The 18,071-nt window shown below is 36.2% G+C and overlaps 1 protein-coding gene across 2 annotated transcripts in view; it reads right to left on the bottom strand.

Annotated features, from left to right (window-relative positions):
* The window catches only part of INVS (inversin), a 98,263-nt gene that overhangs the window by 77,963 nt on the left and 2,229 nt on the right, over positions 1–18,071 (bottom strand). Inside the window, exons 2-4 of one of the 2 annotated variants that reach the window (XM_075744592.1) lie at positions 17,115–17,249; positions 14,531–14,700; positions 10,126–10,292 (exon numbers count right to left, since the gene is read on the bottom strand). In XM_075744592.1, coding sequence (XP_075600707.1) covers positions 10,126–10,292; positions 14,531–14,636 — 273 coding nt within the window. In that variant the 5' untranslated portion in view covers positions 14,637–14,700; positions 17,115–17,249. The remainder of the gene's footprint in view (positions 1–10,125; positions 10,293–14,530; positions 14,701–17,114; positions 17,250–18,071) is intronic. The other variant, XM_075744593.1, reaches the window with a different exon arrangement.

Genomic DNA, 18,071 nt, shown 5'->3' with positions numbered 1-18,071 from the left:
TTCTTGTTTGTTTGTTTGTTTTTTAAATCTTTAACTATGATGGCTAAAAGCCACAGTGTTATACTAGAGGACTAGCTGGTGCCAAGTAGTGAGGAAAAATTACTATTATTCTTCATTTCTAAGCATGTCAGAAAAATTTGTAAATCTCTTTGCATAAGTATTAGACTTATTAACCCAATAAGCTGGCTTCCCCATTATTATTCCTGAGTTTTCTTCTGCAATACTTATTTATAATATTTGGTTTATGATCACTAGGTCTTGATAAGTGTGAATCTTTCCCATCCATAGAGATCAGAATCAGAAATGATATACCGCTATGTTTTTCAAGTCGTGTCCCAGGAGACATGCCTCCCTGAGAATCATATCTGAACATCCTTTACACACAGCAAGAGTTAATCCATTCATCCTCACAAAAACCTTAGATGTATTTATTCTTGTTCTACTTTTAAATTAGGTTTGTAACCCTCGCTATTAAAAAAAAATTCTTCAAAATATGGATGCTACAATCACGGCTGCCAGTTATCAGCTACCCCAGGTGATTGGAGATCACCACTTCATGGGCATGTAAAAGAGAAGACACTACACTTAGTCCATCCCTTTCCAAGCAAATATAGTTTACTATGTAGGATTTGTCTGAATATGCCACAAGTGCTGCCGCTGCAAATCCTCTCTTTAAACCTCCCCCATCTACCTTCAGCTTTCGCTTCTACTATTCTATATGGGGAAAAATAGTGTTTTGCTATTACGAGTGGAAGTAGCTAGAAGTATTCTTGCCTACAGCAGGCTACAGAGCAAACCTGTCAGATATTTACAGTATAATGCATTTTAGTGCCTCAGCCAGCTTTATTTGTTCTCTTTCACAATCCAGTCCTATCCAAAGACAATGACAGACACTACGTCTTTTGTTTAGCCATGTGATAATTCCTTTGATGCTCAAAATGACTGCTGCAAAGTAGGTATATTCAGGGAGGTAGTCATAAATTGCAAGCAGTATTTTCAAACAGTTTATAAGAAAAAGCAAGTTTAGTAACCAACAGTTACTAAAATAATTTAAGAGAGTCAATTTTACATGTGCCATAATCTACCGACATTCATACAATATTTATCAGTGCAGACTGTATAGGGACAGAGTCTGATCTTTAGCTACTCTGAAATTTTGATCTTAAAGTCAAAAGAGCTACTTTGGCATGTACATTTTTGCATAACCTTGTCTTAAGCTGTGATTTTTCTACTAACATAAAACCAGTGAGAAATCAGATACAGATGCCTTAGTATCTGCTGTGCAACTGAAACCTGACTTGTAGAACAGTATTTCTACAGTTTTCTCTTCTGCAGACAAGAGAACTGGCCAGACTTTAACCCACTGTTTGACAGTAGAGACTTGTGATTGCTGGATACCACTACAGTGACTTAACACTTAATGAGCAACCAACAATGTGCATGTTCCTGCCTTGTCACAAGGAATGACAAAGGGTGTAAGCTGAAAATGCATTGCCTGAAAATATCACTATCATATATTTGTCTTGCAAAGCAAAGCCCAAATCATGTTCTCCATACCAACAAAACTGTTGTCAAGCTTTTACAGAAACCTCGAGTACCCACAGGAAGCTGAGTTCCAGCTGGCTTCAATTACGCTGTTCTATAATGTTTGCTAAAACTGACTTGGAAAGCCTTCCTCCTCCTTCACATCTGCAATGCACTATTGAGTGAAGACACAGAATTTCTGATGTTGAAGAATGTACAAGGCAGTGTTCTGACCATTCTCCTAATATCTAGTGTTGCTTCATTTCCCAGAACGTTTTCAGACCAATCATTTCTCTCTCTAGCTACATGCAAAAGAGCTTACCTAACACTGGTCTCCACAAGATGCTTCTATCTTGTATTATTTTTTGTGTATGAACATGTTCCAAGCCACTCTGAACATTTCAGTGGAGAAACAGTGAAATTTAAGATGCACTGGAGTTATTTTGGAATGCTGAGTTTCATAAGAGGAGACCAATACTTTGATTTCAAGATCATCACTCCATATTTTAGTATTTTGCTCATTGATCACTAAATCAAGACAGGTTCACGAAGAAGCAAATGGAAGTATTAATGAAATCTAAAGGACAGTCTGTAGCAGAATTAGAGACATACAAGATCCTGAAAGCAAGCCCCAGCTGCTATTTATCACACACCAAAAACCCTTCAAAAGGGTTCCCTTGTTCCCCCCTCAACAAAAATGGAACACTGCTAAATTCTTATCTAAGGTTTTAAGAATATTTTTCATAATGCCAAGGTTCATTTAGGAAGTTCCAGCCCTGCAAAGTCTCTGGCTGCTTTATTATTCATTCTCAGCGACGACAGCACAACTTTCTGGGGGACCATATTGTAAATCAGATCTCTGTAACAATGTGAGTTTTTTCTTCCTAAACTTTTCCTGTAGCTATTTTTAACCATTTCAATTAGGTTTATAGCACAGATCAACAGTAGCATCACCACAATCAACAGTGAAAAGCATTTGGGAGCATGAGGACTTGTGCTAAACAGGCAGAAAATGAATCATTATTTTATAGAGTTCATTTTCTGCTGACACACTGAGCAGTGAGCAGTTCCACAGTTGTGAAAAGGGGTCAGGGGAAGGCCATGGGCAGGCCAACTCTTTGGTAGCTAGATCAGCTTATCTGTAATACAACACATACAAATCACATACAAGGAACTGCACCTTCTGCCTTTGAGCATCTTCAGCTCTGTTCACTAGGAAGAATCCTTTGGTTGGGAAACTAAACATTTGTATCGCAGTTATTGTCTGTGGCTTAATTAAATGCAGAGGAAACTATAGTCCTGCATGTAAAAAAACCCACCTCTTCTGGCTGGTTGGCCAACATTCCTGTTTCACACCTTGGTTTGGTCAGATTTTTCATGTTTAGTTAAATTGTATATTCATAAGAAAGTATGACAGAATGAATGTAAAGCTCATTCATACTTCATGAACCCATATGCACAGAATTAATATTACTCATTATGAGCTCTCACTTAAGAGAGAACATCACAAACAATTACCAGCCTAGGTAAAAAAGAACATAAACTGTACACCATCATCTCTGAAAGGCACCGTGATTATTTATTTTCATTATATAGATTGGGAAAGTTAGAAGTGCATGTACTCTTTTATGCAGTTCAAATAATGCCTTATGAATGATTTGAGAGACTACAGCTCTAGGAAATACATCTTGGAAAAGGTAGTGCGGGAAAAATGTGTCAGTTTGTTCCCAAGCAAGTTTTATTCAGGAGCTTTTAATACAAACATTTTTTACTTGGACAAGAAAGGAGAGGTAATATTCCGGTTTTGGGGCTGGCTTTTGGACTACCCTGATTGTACCCATTAGATAAGACTTGGGAATAAGCTTTCATAAAATAAGTGAACTAAAGACTACCTTCCATTTCTAATTTTCTGCCATGTCTTATCCTTCCACTGGATGTCTTTACTTACTTCCTAACCTGTATGGTTACTGTTGAGTATACAGGAACAACCATTTTTTCCAGTTTAAGAAAAGTTACAATTAAAGATCATTAAAACATACCCTCCCACTTTACACAGAATTCCTAACTGCATCCTGGATGTACTGTTATTTATCAATAACTGTGTCAGCAAAGAATTAAAATAACCTACAGAAAATTTAACGCTTCTAGATAATGAAAGCCACATTTTCCCACTGGGGTGGTATTAATCTTCCTGAAGCCAAAATTAATATCCTCCTGACAGTTAAGCATCCTGATAGATTATTTTAAGTGCATATTATTAGCATCCAACAATAAAACTATTGAATTTTTTCTTCTATCCCTGTTAACACAAAGGGCTGTGTTTGGGGAATTCACAGAGATTGTTACTTCCCCAGAGTAAACAGATTGCTAATAAGTGATCATCCTCTATGAGAAATTCTGAAAGTGGGACTGTTTTTTTCCTTATATTAAACTGGAATTACTTAATGAAAGATAAATGAAAAATTATATATAGGTAATTTGGGTATGTAGAAACATTTCTGCTCAGAAGCATCGCATGTGGGAGTTCAGGCAAGTTGCAATTTCAGACTAGAAGCAAATTGCTACCAGAATGCTTATAAGTGAAAATGAATGTCTGTAGTTGAACTGCAATCCCAGTACTCATATCTGTCTCCACAGCATGTTTATTTCACAATAATCTAAGTTCTACCAGCTTAAACAATCTGCACCCACATAGTAATACAATTCCTCAGTGTGGAATTACTGGCAAATTATGTTGATGATTTTACTTCTGTTACAATCAGTGACTGTTTCAGGTCCCAGTAAATTACATCCATGTTTGTGAAGTCACAACTGTCCTCTGAAACTACTATGGCAATCTTCACAGGTGCATTCCTGCAATAATTTTTATCATTTTCCGGTAGATTTGGATTTTGGGGGTCTTTTTTGTTTGATTGTTTTTTAATTTTAATTTTCTCAAGTTAATGACTTGACCTCTCCTTTTTTTCTGTTAGTTTTGTTTTGTTGTAAAGGTGTGCACCCTTACAAAATTGCTTGGAAGACATGTTCATTTAACAAGAGAGACCAAACCATTCTACCTTAATAATGGAATAGAACAAAACCCAAGAAGAAAAACCAAGTAACTTCATTTACATGGCCTTCTGCCTACAAAGACTGAAACATCTCCATCATAAGGCTGATGAAGAAAAGACAGATACTACAAAAGATCATGCCAATGAAGATTCAAAAAAGATGACTTGCTGAAAAAAATGTATGCCTTGGCTGAGATTCATTTGTCACAATTTAGACATCGACAACATCAAAACCCACATCAGTCAGATGCCTAAAAGGATGACTGAGCTCGTCAGTGTGTCCTAAGGTACTCATCTATACTTCAGGGTGAATGAACTGCACCCTAAAGTGCATTAACTTTAAAAGTGCTCTAGATGACTAGCTCAGATGTAGATGTCTGCAATGTAAATTTCTACAGTTACATGAGATTATTCTCACCCCATAATCTCCCATTGCATTGTAGTATATTTTGAATATTTTCCATCAAGAGAGAAGATACATTTGTTACATTTGAGCAAAGAGTTTAACTTTCTAGCACCTTATTCATGCTAAGAATCCTTTTTAGACAAACAGATGTGTAAAGCTTAAAAGCTGTAATACAAAGGATGTCTATTCACCAAATGGAAGATTTATCATTAAGAACATAATTATTATCATTAAGCAACCACTCAGTAAAGGTTTTTATATCAATATATAACCATAGTTGTTTTCAAAAGGCATTGCTATTTCAAACAGTATTAAGAGCTGAAATTTCTGACCCTACCTTATTAACTTCAGGAACTCTCTGCAAAGAGAAGTGTGAGAACACTTACACTTAAGCTGCTACCAAAGAAAGGTGGCTAGCTGGACCAATAAGTAAGGGAATATCCTAACTCTTACTTCTTGCAAATAGTCCAGAATGACACTAACAAAGTCTGAGACAGAGAGATTACAAGAACTCTTTGTTGAGAACCTGATAAATCTTTCCAGCTAACTATTGCTTTGTAGACATGCTCCAGTGACAAAAGCTATTTGGATGTGGCATGGCAAAACAAGGGTGATATAGCAACTCCGAGTTCTGAGACCTCCACTTCCTCATTAACTGGTAAAGATGACCTAGCTATTAAACCCGCGTTAGATAGGGTTACTGAAATCATTAGATCACCTTCACTTTTTAACTGTGTTGAAATCCTTGGAATTGAAAGAACATGGAATAGCATGGGTCAGTCTGTCTAGCTATGCTACTAGAAATATTCTTGAGAGACCATGAACAGCACTTACAGTAAGTGCAGAAATTTTGATACTGTTTATTGATATTCAAAGCAAAACAGAGCTATTTTGACAACTCACAGTTCTGAAAAATTACTTCTGGGACACTTGTGGGACAACAAGCAAAAGCACTTGATTGCCACAGAATACCTGGGAGGATATCAACTACACAACTGCAAGTAACAAAGTAACTATTTAAAAAGGAGTTAGAGGTGCTATTAGGAAATAATGAAGGATTAAGGAACTACTATGAGACTATCACATCAAATAATGTTTTGTATGACCATATGGGTAATGCTGTAATCATCACTTGTAATTGAGGAAGAACTCTGTATTATTAACAAATAAAAATTTGAATTTTGAACACTGAATGTGCTTGTCAGCATTTGGAAGGACTGAAAGAAATGCTTTTACGAAATATAAGCCTTATGCAACAGTCATAACAAATATGATGGGAGCAAAAGTTGTCTGTTATTCTGCAGACAATAGCTGGAAGTATAAAACTTGCAGAGGTGAAAGTTTAAAATATAACAGAGCTGGTATGTACATATGTGTATGTATACACTCACTCACCCATTATAGCCAGGTTTGTAAGTCACATAGGTATAGTCAGAAGCTAGTTATGCAAGTGTTAATAGAAAGATGCTACAGCTGTTCATTTAAGTCCTATCCAACCAGAAATCCATCCTTGAGAAGGCAGGCAATTAGAGTCCTAACTCATTTTACTTAATACTGATGATTTATGACTGAATTCAGGGCAATGCCACATTTCTGATTGTTTGTTCTGTAACAGGGATTAAAAAAAAAACAAACCACCACACCAGCTATTTTACTAGGACTGAAAGGCATGAACTGGCAGTCCCTTTATCACTGAAGTCTTCAGACAGAAAAATGGGAATAGCTTCATTTCAAGTGAGCAGGTATTTCCACCGATACCTTAGCACAGTTACTTGATGCTGGGGAAAAAACCCTGCAAAAAAAACCCCCAAAAACCAAAGAAAAGAACCTTATATCAGCTGTAGTTTTAGCAGATACTGATGGAATGGAGTATTGCAAGATTCTCTGACAGACAAATGGCAAAAAGCATCCTGCAGAGAATGAGACCAATTTTTCTTTCAATAACCAGGATTACTAACGGGAGAGCCATCCTCTTGAATCTAAACACATGAAGGAAGATATTCAGCTTCCTGCTATCCAAGATGGCTAAATCATTCTTCCTGTTTGGCATTAGAAGAATATCTTCTCACAAACTTTGCCTCTGAGACAGTTCTGTGGCTCCCAAATACAGCAGAAACCATTTTTTTGTGAAATCAACTGCAAGACTGTTTCAGAACACCTGTATAGGGACATGTAAAGGAAGCCTGTAGAATGATAACTTAAAGAGACTGAAATATTCTGGCAACAAACTCTAGCCCTCAGGATGTGTGTGGCAATCTGATGAGTAAGATGTTCCAAAAGCACTCCCAAGAGACAGCAAAAAACAGCAAAAGTCATTCTAGTACCTAGAGAGGAAGGTTCTTACTCAGGAAACCTAGTTGCATTTTACATCCATCTGCTGTATTTGAGAATGTGCGTGTGGAAAAGTGTCTTCTCTTTCCTGCCTCTTCACTGGGTGCATGTACAGGCCTGTGCATTAAGCTTAACTTCTCTCTCCAAAGAAAATGAAAATTAGGATGCAACTCAAGTGCAATTTAGGAATCTGAAACCTCCAAGCACTGTCATTCTGTGACTACAAATGAATGGAGATTTAGAAAGTCATGTAAACCTGTTTTGAAGAAGTGCAGGACAGTGACTAATGGACTCACAACCTTGAACACAAAAAAACCTATAAAGTGGCCCTGGTAAATATGTAAATTCATGATTAACCAACACTGACAATAAAACTTTGGAAACGGGTTACCTCACAGCATTTTTCTTTTTCTGTCTGAAAGTCAACTTTCAGCATTGGTTACTGAGGAAAAAATTTTTACTTTCCAGAGAAAAAAATTAGCCCTTATGTTAGAGGAGAACATAAACCAAAAGTATCAGAGAGGAATAAGAAGAATGCAAAACGTTATTTAAACAGCCAAAACTGCATGGAACGTGAAGCTGTTTTGAATTTTAATTTTATGTATTTTGCAGAAGGTATTCACGGTAAAAATGCAGATCTCAAAATTTTTGTCTTCATTCTTTCGTTATTGACATTTTACACACATGAAATGTTAATTTCATAAGCTGACATCAATAGCGAGTAACTGCTCAGTGTTACAGAATGCAGTTTTACAGGACAGCTAAGCACAGCCAAATGCAAAGCAGCTGCAAGGGCTGTCTCCTGACCACTTTTTGCCACCCCAGCACCATGACAGCACAAGCATTTACGTGGCTATGGGGTGAATCACATTTATCTACTACATTACACAATAAGTGGGTGACTGCATACAATCTTTTGCTAAAAAAGCAGGAGGTAAAGACAGTACCTTTTTTTTTCAGCTGCACTGCCAACTGAAAACACATCTAAGATGGCCCAAGTATCACGTGGTACAAAGTGCCCTTTCATGACTGCAGCAAGACTTAAAGGAAATGGAGAGCACATTAATGGATATTGTGCCAAGGCAAAATATCTCATGCCTTGAATAGCTGCAGTACAAATATTCACAATATGAACATATAGACAAAGATTTAAACAAGAATTTATATGGTTTTAATATGCTAAAATGTATTTTAAAAACCCAGAGGAAATGTAATTTTTAAAATTAAGTTTTTAATATGATGAAAAAGTTCATGGGCCTATCAGGTTATAAAATCTAAAGCCTGTATGAACACCAGGCAAACATTATTACATTTATGAAATACCTATCTTTGAATCAACAACATTCACAGTAAGCTGGTCTCTTAGAAATATGAAGTTAACCTTGGTACACTAGAGACAAGGTTATGATCATGACTGAAATATTTCATCAGGGTGTTGTGGTATGTAACCAAATAGATGAATTAACCTATTTCAACTCAACTATAACCTACTGTAACTAATTACAATGCTAGTTAAGTAATGTAGTGCATTATTGTACCCATTTCAAGAATGCATTCACACTAGTTTTTAATAGTTAACATTTTTACCTAAGGAATTTGTAAATTTAAAATATTAAATGAACACTTAATTGCCAATAAAGGATGCAGTAACATAGACCACACAGTCCCTATGAACTCCCATGCAAGTGTAACGGAAGAATGTCACCTTATTATAATCTTCCCAAACGGTTCTCTATTCAATTGCATATATCGCTCCTTACTAAATACCTTGATCATACTATAGCTACCTTTAAGTAAACCTAACTAAAATAAAACAAAAAAAAATTTGCCAAGTGTATTAAAAAAGTATATAAAACATCTGAAAAACATGAATGGTTATCAACAGGTGACCAGGTATTATATATAGAAATGGTTTGCTATGAAAATCACAGCAGGTACTCTATCTGGTACCAAAAGACACAGCTTACATAGCCAAAACAACTTCAACTTTTGAGCAGTTACAGTTTTAAACATACTATAAAAAGTAAAATAGCAAATAAAAAGCTTTTCCTTTCAGTTTCAGTTTTTAATCTTCTCTGTGGAGTCTTTTCCATAAAACGTCTTGGTTAGCTAGCCAACCCACCTTTGCTCTTCCCCTCCCATCAGCAGCTTGCTCATTCTCCTGTAACTGTGGACACTTTCCCCCAACCCTAAACACACTCTAAATTCATTGCAGCTCTGAAGTTATACTTCAAATTACCTATTATTTTATTACTGAATACTTTCTTCAGCTTCTCTTCAGTGGGACAACAAAATAGGGAAATATTATAGACTGAAATTGTAGAAGGAAAAACAGACAGTAATACATTTCCCTCCTGGTCCTGGAAATTATTTGGTACTCTATATTGTTGAAATTCTCAGACGTGGCATTAATAATTAAGAGTGTATGGCCTTATATCCACTGAAATTAATGGCAACATCCTAAGAAATATCAGAGTGTACAAAATTTGGTCTTTACTTTTAACTGGCTATCCCAAAACGGACAAAGACTATTTTTCCATGTAAGTACAAGTTCTTAAAACAGCAATGAATTATACTGCCTCTGCAGACAGCCACAAATACACTGAGTAAAAACACTAAAAAAACCCAACAAACCCTCCGAAGATTTACTTTGGGGTGGACCAAGTTTTTAAAAACCTCATAGCATTATTTGCCTCTAAAATAATTAAAGCCTCTAAAGATACAACATGCTTATTCAATACAAGAAAGTCTCCTTTATAACTGTTGTGAATGCCGCAAGTTCATACAATGGCTGAGCACTTTTAATGTAATTACCTTTTGTGCAGCAAGATGAAGAGCAGTTCTTCGACTACGATCAGCTCTATTAACATCGGCTCCAGCCTTCAGCAATGCCTCTGCACAGTCCAGCCTGTCGGCCAATACACAGTACATAAGTGGAGTTCTTCCAAACTGGTCCTCTTTATCTTTCAGCTCAGAGTTTCCTAAAAAAAAATTAAAATAATCGCATAAAACAATTAAGTCCATGAGTATCTAAGAGTAGTACTTTTTATTGAAAGGATACTTTAATTAAAAGTAGTACATTCTTATCATAAATGAACAGGGTGGTCAAAATAATGGAGTATAAGATAAACCCAAAGTTACTACTTTTTACTCTACTGTTACTGACATTTATACGACATTGCAAAATACACTTACAGAAAAAAGTACATTCAGAAAACACTAGTTCCACAAACACACCTACCACAAGTAATATTCTGAAGCAGCATAATTATAAATAATTTTAAAAGAGTTACACAAATCTTGGCTACAAAGATTACTTTAAAAAATATCAACAGCAAGTAAACCAAATAGTCCTTCTGAAACCTGTAAACACTGTAACTAAAGCAAGCTTTGAAGCCTGTTTACAGCAATGTTTATTTAAAAAGCATAAAGATGTCAATATTACATCAATACCATTATTTTCTCGATAGTGCCTTATAATATGGAAACTACTAAAATACTTCTTGAGCTTTCTTGAATTGATAAGGTTAGTAAGGCAGCAATTAATCTAAATAAGACGTTTGAGGTCATGTAAAAAAACATTGTATTTCTATTCACAGTCAAAAAAACCTCAAAACCCAAACAAACCATTATGCATTCTCCACTGCAAAATTTCACACTTCTATTATGTCACCACTTAAAACTAGCACCTATAAATTCATGGGTATCAACTATCCTACACATCCCAACTCTAAATACATCTCCCATGTAGCAACGTCATCTACAATTATTCAAAGAACATTGAATTTTAACAGGTAAGTTCATTTTTCTTTTTAAATATTCCCTTGGTTGCATGATTGTTGATGCTTCAAAAGAACTCCAACAGAGGCATGCTTCTCCTTTACAAACACAATCTTCACTCTCCCCCAGCATATTACACCTATCTACATATCCAGTAATTGTATTCTTAATTATAATTTCTACTGATTCACCCAGCAGAAGAGTCAGTTTAGGACAGTTTTAGGAACCTTTCCAAGCTCTTCTGTGAATGCAGATACAGAATAATTTGTTTTGTTCTTCACCCATGGACTTGTTTTCTCTGACTGTCCCTTCACCTTGACAATCCACAAGTTTTAGAATCAACTTTTATGCCTCTAGCAAATTTAAAAAAAAAAAAAAAAAAAAAGTCTTTTGCTGACCTGCATATACCTTTCTCAGACACAGGTTATGTTTTTTGAAGAGCACCTTCTTGCTCTTACCCACAGTTACACTGCTGTCCAGCCATGCTCACTTCCCTTTGACCTTCCTAAACTTTTTATTTTGTTAAGTGCTTTTGCATCGCTTCACACTGCAAGCAAGGATTTTACTCTTTAGACTAATCTTTAGATCCTCCACCATTTTTAGAGTACAACGACTACAGCAGGCTGCTGTTGCTTATCTGTGTATACTCTCATCAAGAGTTACAAAATCTCACTTAGTAACACTGATTCAGCTCCTATGCAGCAGTCAAGAGTGACTCAAGAGTTGGTTCTATTCTGAGTTCACTTTTGCTCCCTTCTTGCCTAGGATTAAAATCATACAGATGGGTTTTAACACTGAAAAACTGCTAATTAAAGACATGTTTGGTGTTGTATAAAACATAGAAAAGAAAACACTGTATTCCCCAAAGCCTGAGATCATACAATTCTAAAACAATGTGATACAGTACTAGGCAACTCATGCAATGAAAACAATTAGCACACTTCTATTAGAGCACTGGTTATACAGTAAACACTTGGCATATATTGTGCTTTATTGTATTTAACCCATAGGCTGTTTAGAAAGTCCTGTAATTAAGCATCAGTACTGGTTAACATGAAGAGACACTTTGCTCCAAACCTGTCTTTCTCTAAATAAATTTTCTTCTTACCTTTGATTCTGTCTCTTATTGGTACAGGATGTCAAAAGGAACATAATATCCAGAACACACTGTATTATTTCAAACACCTGCTCCTTTACAGTCACACACTATTGGGCAGTAGATTACACATGCATCCATACTCATGAATTATATGCAAATACAATGTATATGTTTGCATACATTCACACATGCTCCACCAAGCTACAGCAGATGGGAAAAGGAATAACCACCAAACAGGTTAGAGGGGCTGCTCCAAGAGACTCTTTAACCAGCCTCTATGCCCCTCCTATATTAATAACTGCATAGGGAAAACTCAAAGAGGAAAGTAATAATGAATTTAGGGGTAAAGACTCCTTCCTAAAAGAAGGAGAAAGTCAGACTTCATGTTACTAGATAGACCACTAGCTACATAATCAAGATGCAAAGCTTGGCTGTGTTAGGAGAACGTTGTTATGCATTCCAGCATACACACACGTTATGCTGAAGTACTGTCCTGAATTAGGTGTTGCTGCTAAGGGCAGTCATGAAGTTCAGTGAATAATACCAATTGCTCAATTTACTTCTGGCATCAAGTTGTACTTTCAACAGTGCCTGGTAAACAGCTAAAAATATCACTCTAATGCATTTTTCTTCTGCTAGGCAATACTTTCTTTTTGGTCCTGTTCTGCCAAAAGTAAGGTCTGTGTCATATCCTGTCAAAACACGACAAAGTAGAAAAGCCAAATTTTGCTACTATAGCAAAGGCTACAAAGATTATGCAGTTTTCTCTCCTGTGTAAAAATAACACACATCATTTTTATTTTGTTGCTGCATGATCACCATTAAAAGAATAGTGATTTCCGTATCTGGTTCTAACGGCTGTTTTGTGGTAGATGTGACAAGGTGTACCAGCAACACAGAAATAGTTGTTCCTTTGTGTTTTCAAAATACATCTTTTGGCTGTGAGATTAACAAAAACTTACTGAAGTCAGCAAAAACTCTTTGTTGTCGCTTCTGATTGTTAGCCAGTATTTGAAAGCTCAGGCTTTTTTCCCCTTCCATATGCAGGCAGAGAACTTGAAGAAACTTGGGTATTTAAAGTTACTTTGTAGTTGCATCCCACAGATTTCTAGAAGTATCTGCATATCAACTGCTCATACATTGTTTATAGAATGTTCTACAAAAGAGTGAACAGATAGCATTAAATGCAATCCGTGTACGTTTGAGCCATCATACGACAAAATAAAGTTGAAGGCCCAATAAAAAAATTTTGTTTCAACCAGTGGAGCTTCTATAAAGTCAGTTCCCTCAAACTTTTTCTCCTGTTTGAGTTAAATCACTTCTAATTGTCTTTGAGAGAATTAGATACACCTTGTAAAGAAGAACAATTTCCAGCTTTCTATATAGCTTAGACAATAGATCTACATAGCTTACTATCTTGTCTTCAACATAGGTCAGCAAAAGATACATAAAGAAACTTGACTGTTGGTTTAATGTGATCACCATTAAATCCTTTACACCCATTAAAACTGACAGTTAATGGCATAAATACAGACGAAGTTTCTTATTATTTCCCAGTCCTTCACCCTCACCAAGCTCCAGGAACAGGATTTTCAAAAAAGGTTGAGCATATAAAACTTCTACAGTATCAGCTGGAATTTCAGAAACTCTGAAAATCAAAGTCTTCGCCTATCACATGACAGCCTTCCAAATGTATATAAGATTGTTTTTGCAACATGGAACATATACTGCTTTTGAAAACTACTAACCTCAAATGCCATACAATTCTCGGTCAGGGAAGGCAAAATCCTGGGCTTTTTATTGGATGGGATTTTTTTTTTCACTTCAGCACCAATACAACCAGACTCTCTCCTTGTATTTAATTTGTCCTGAGAAACATTTTTAGTGTATCAGAATCAAAGTAACAAATAGGGCTGGCTCATTTTGTCCCCAAATACTACACAGTGACAAGACTTCCTTATCTATAAAAAATGATCTGTAAAAACAAGTTTATCAAATTTCCCACAAAAGCAATGATTTCAAAAATAAGCATTTGGGGGCAAAATATTTCAGCCCAAAGTACTTCTCCAGAATTTCAAATTCCCTGAGACAGGAGTCCTGTATAACTTTTCTGGTTGTATCACTTAGAAATTTTCTATTTTACTTCACACATGAGTACCAATCAAAGGCAACATATAATAAAAAGCAAGAAAAATCAGTCCTATTTTCAGGACTACATTTATTCTAGAAATACATATAATCAAGAAATGAAAATATAACTCAAAGATCAGAGCAGTAAGTCAAAACCAAAAAGCTTCAGTTCTGAAGTCATCAAAATACAACTACAATGAAAACATTTACCTGCTATTAGCTTTTGGAGGGTACTCTTATCTCCATTAACAGCAGCAGCATGCACTTCAGATGCTAACGAGGAACCACTGAAGAGGCAGTTTGCTGAAATATTCATACTCTTTCAAGATATTATCATAGGTCAGATCTGCACCATCAACATTTTTTGTAGGAATTCAGTTCTAGAAAAAAAAACACCAAAAAAACCCACAATGAATTTTATAATGAGGCATTAAAATGACTCAAACAATGCTAAAGAGAATAAACTGTTGTGTTACAAACAGATCAGAACAAACACGTTTCTTATTTTGTGAATTAAATCTACCTCTAGCCAAGATTCAGCCAGAAAAAGCCTATGTTAACTAGATATATACACATATATATATTATAGTTTTGTTGCCTTCAACATAGATTTCAGACAATAAGCCTTGCAAAAGTCTGAAAATAAGATAGCGTTTATCTACAAATCCGACAGACTGTTCTTCAGTGTTGTCATGCATGCTTCAATTCAGTAACGAATGAAGTTTGTTATCAAGTATCAACTTGATGCATTCCTCCAGTACGTGATATCTGGTGGTATTTTACCATGATGGTCTATGGACATATGCCAGACAAAGTTTATAAGTTGAAGAAGTATCTTTTATTTGACCAACTGGCATAACTGAAGTAATCAGATCAGCTTTCTAGACGGTAAGTGTTCTTCAAACCTGAACAGAAGTGGGAAAATGTGTAAGAAAAGCCACAATGAATTAAACCAGAAGTCTGGCTCTATATCCTGTCTCAAACTGGCCAATGGTAGATGCCAAAGAACAGAGCATATATATATTCATATATAACAATTATATATATGAATGTGATTTTGTCCCCCTCTTCCAAATACTCTCCCAACCTACAATTATTTCTAGTTCAATCACTTCCTGAAGTGGACTTGGTTTCTGTGTATTTACTATTCTGCTACTCTGCAAATTCTATTAATTTTTTTCATTTAATTTCTGTACTATAAACGTGTCCAGTCTCCTAAGATAATGCAAACGTATAGCATCTACAGCATCCACTGGCAAGGAGTTCTGTGCCACAACCAAACACTGTATGGACAAAACGCTGGCTTTCATCTGTCTTGTCCTGGCTCTTGCTATCTGAGGGCCCTTAATCCTTGTCCTGGAAGGCACAGTAAATAAACAATTCTTATCTGTCAGTAATTATTCTACAGATTTTTAACATATCTTCCGTGATCAGATCTTCCTCTAGCTGAAAGAGTCATGGTTCACTTAGCCGTTACCCAGGCAGCAGCATTTTTGTATGCATGACCATTTTAATTGCCCTTTTAGGGACCTTTTCATAGGTCTGTTCTAACCCTTTTGAGATAGAAAGAAAACCCCACTAGTTACTCAAGATGTGGGCAAAACATGGATTTGTGCAGTGGCATAATGGCCTTCTCTTCTTTCTTCTCTATTTCTTTCCTAAATCACATCTACCACTACAGCTGCCTTCCTAGCCTCTTCTGAAACAGAAGTGCTACCTTCGCTGAACTACCACTCCCTCAGGATCTCCATAATGATCAGCTCAGGTCCATATAATATTTCAGAAATGAAGAAGGGCCTGCATGCTTGAAAACTTCTTGATTATCTACAAAAGTATCAAACACTTGAACTTCTACGTGCAATTCTTACCACACTTCACATTTGGAATGGAACACAAAGCAAGGGGAACAAACAAGAACTGTCCACGCCAGAAATAAAAGAGGCAGTATCACTGAATTCTGAGAATTTTTCACCTCATCTTCTGTTCCATGGGAATCTAAATACATTCCTTTTGCCATGTCCCACATTTACATCATAGTACACTTGGAAAACAGCAAGAGGAAGCTATTTTGCTTCAATTGATATTTTCAACCACCTTTCATTAATTTTTTCTATACATTTCATATATTGCTACACAGCATCTGTCGTTACTAAGATAATTGCAGATGCGTACATATCGAAGTTTGGGGAAAATGTTGTTAAAAAACGAGAAAAACATTCACTTTTATGTAAAATTAAGTGAAAATTTCTACAGCAGATATTAAGCATTAAGTAATAATGGTAAAGGCCTTTACCTGCAAACAAACAAAAAAAAAAAAAAGGAAGAAAAAATCAAACACAACACAACTTAATGCTCTAATATAATTGTAGACTCTACTTCACAAGCCTCAAACTTCCTTGGAGAGCTGATAAGAAAATTAACAGAGGAAGCTTCATGGCAAATTTAATCACAAGTCACTCACCCCAACCAACTTGCCAACACCAAGTATGTTTGGCATTTGTACCTTTCTGAAGTGACCAGTTTAAATTAGAGTGCAATAGTTACTTGCTTCTACACCAGCAGTGGTGCACTCCATTGAGAACACTGGTGCGGATGCATGAGGACGAGCTCCTCACATAACTTTATGAAAGTACCGTTTCTCATTAATAGTTCTGGAGCCATTTCTGGTCATCTGAAACCTATGGAACAATGAGATCCTATCCTACCACTCTCCTCTTCGTCTGTGAACCTCAAAAAAACATGAAAATTACGATGTTCAATATCTCTTGGAAGCTATGGATGCCTCCACACTTACTGAGTTTGATGAAACTCTCTACATTTCAGAAAAGCCATCGAACATTTCTTTGACACATTTGTTTTACCACATATGTAGGTGATCCTTCCCATAATCAGAACTGTGTCATTAATGGACTCATGGCTTTGTTGACTTCTAGGAGCAGAGAACAGAAAGGAGTTCAAATGTGACAGGAGGTTAACAACATTTCCACGTTTAGAGCCATGTAAGACAGGCTAACAGTGCCATAATACACCACAACAAATTACAGAAAAGCTCAACTTCACTTGGTGCTCAAGAAAGCCAAAGAAAGGGCAGATGCATACATGACCGTGCAGAGTGGACAGAGCTTATGCTAGCCCAAACAAGCCCAAATACACTTTAAGACCTAAAGCACAATTGTTTTAATTTTAATGTAACAGCACTTCAAACATTCCCAGTGCTAGCTACAATTGTTTCCTTTTAAGGAGGATAAAGAATATTCACATCTTTCAAAATATTTACACCATTCTCTGCTTCCCAAGCATCCTCTCCTTCTCCAGCAAAACTGCTTTTTTTATTTTTCAGGATATATAATTGATATGTTTCATTCAAAGCTAAACTCTTCCTCCCCACCTAGCAGTATAGTTTATGCTTTCTGTTATCTTCTCTACTTTATACTGGATAAAAGCAGATGAGGCATTTCAGATTCAGGCATATTTGAAGAAACCAAAAGGGACAACATGAAACTGAGTGTCAGTTACAAGTAGTTGCGTTGCAGTGCCTTCCCCTATTTAACCACTACTTTTTTCTCCTTGGTTATTCCTACAGCTATATATATTTGCCTGCTACATGAAGGAGACTACAATGCTCAACTGCAATCTGGACAAGAGAAAAGAAAGAGACGGGAAAAGGCTGCAGGATGGATCATGTGCTACATAGTTTAATATGCACCTGGCGTACAAGACTACAGCTTGTCTTTAACTTGCCTCCACCTTT

This window comes from Balearica regulorum, chromosome 2, assembly GCF_011004875.1.
Source record: "Balearica regulorum gibbericeps isolate bBalReg1 chromosome 2, bBalReg1.pri, whole genome shotgun sequence".
In the NCBI taxonomy this organism is placed as follows: domain Eukaryota; kingdom Metazoa; phylum Chordata; class Aves; order Gruiformes; family Gruidae; genus Balearica; species Balearica regulorum.
This window is presented reverse-complemented; position numbering and strand designations above follow the sequence as displayed.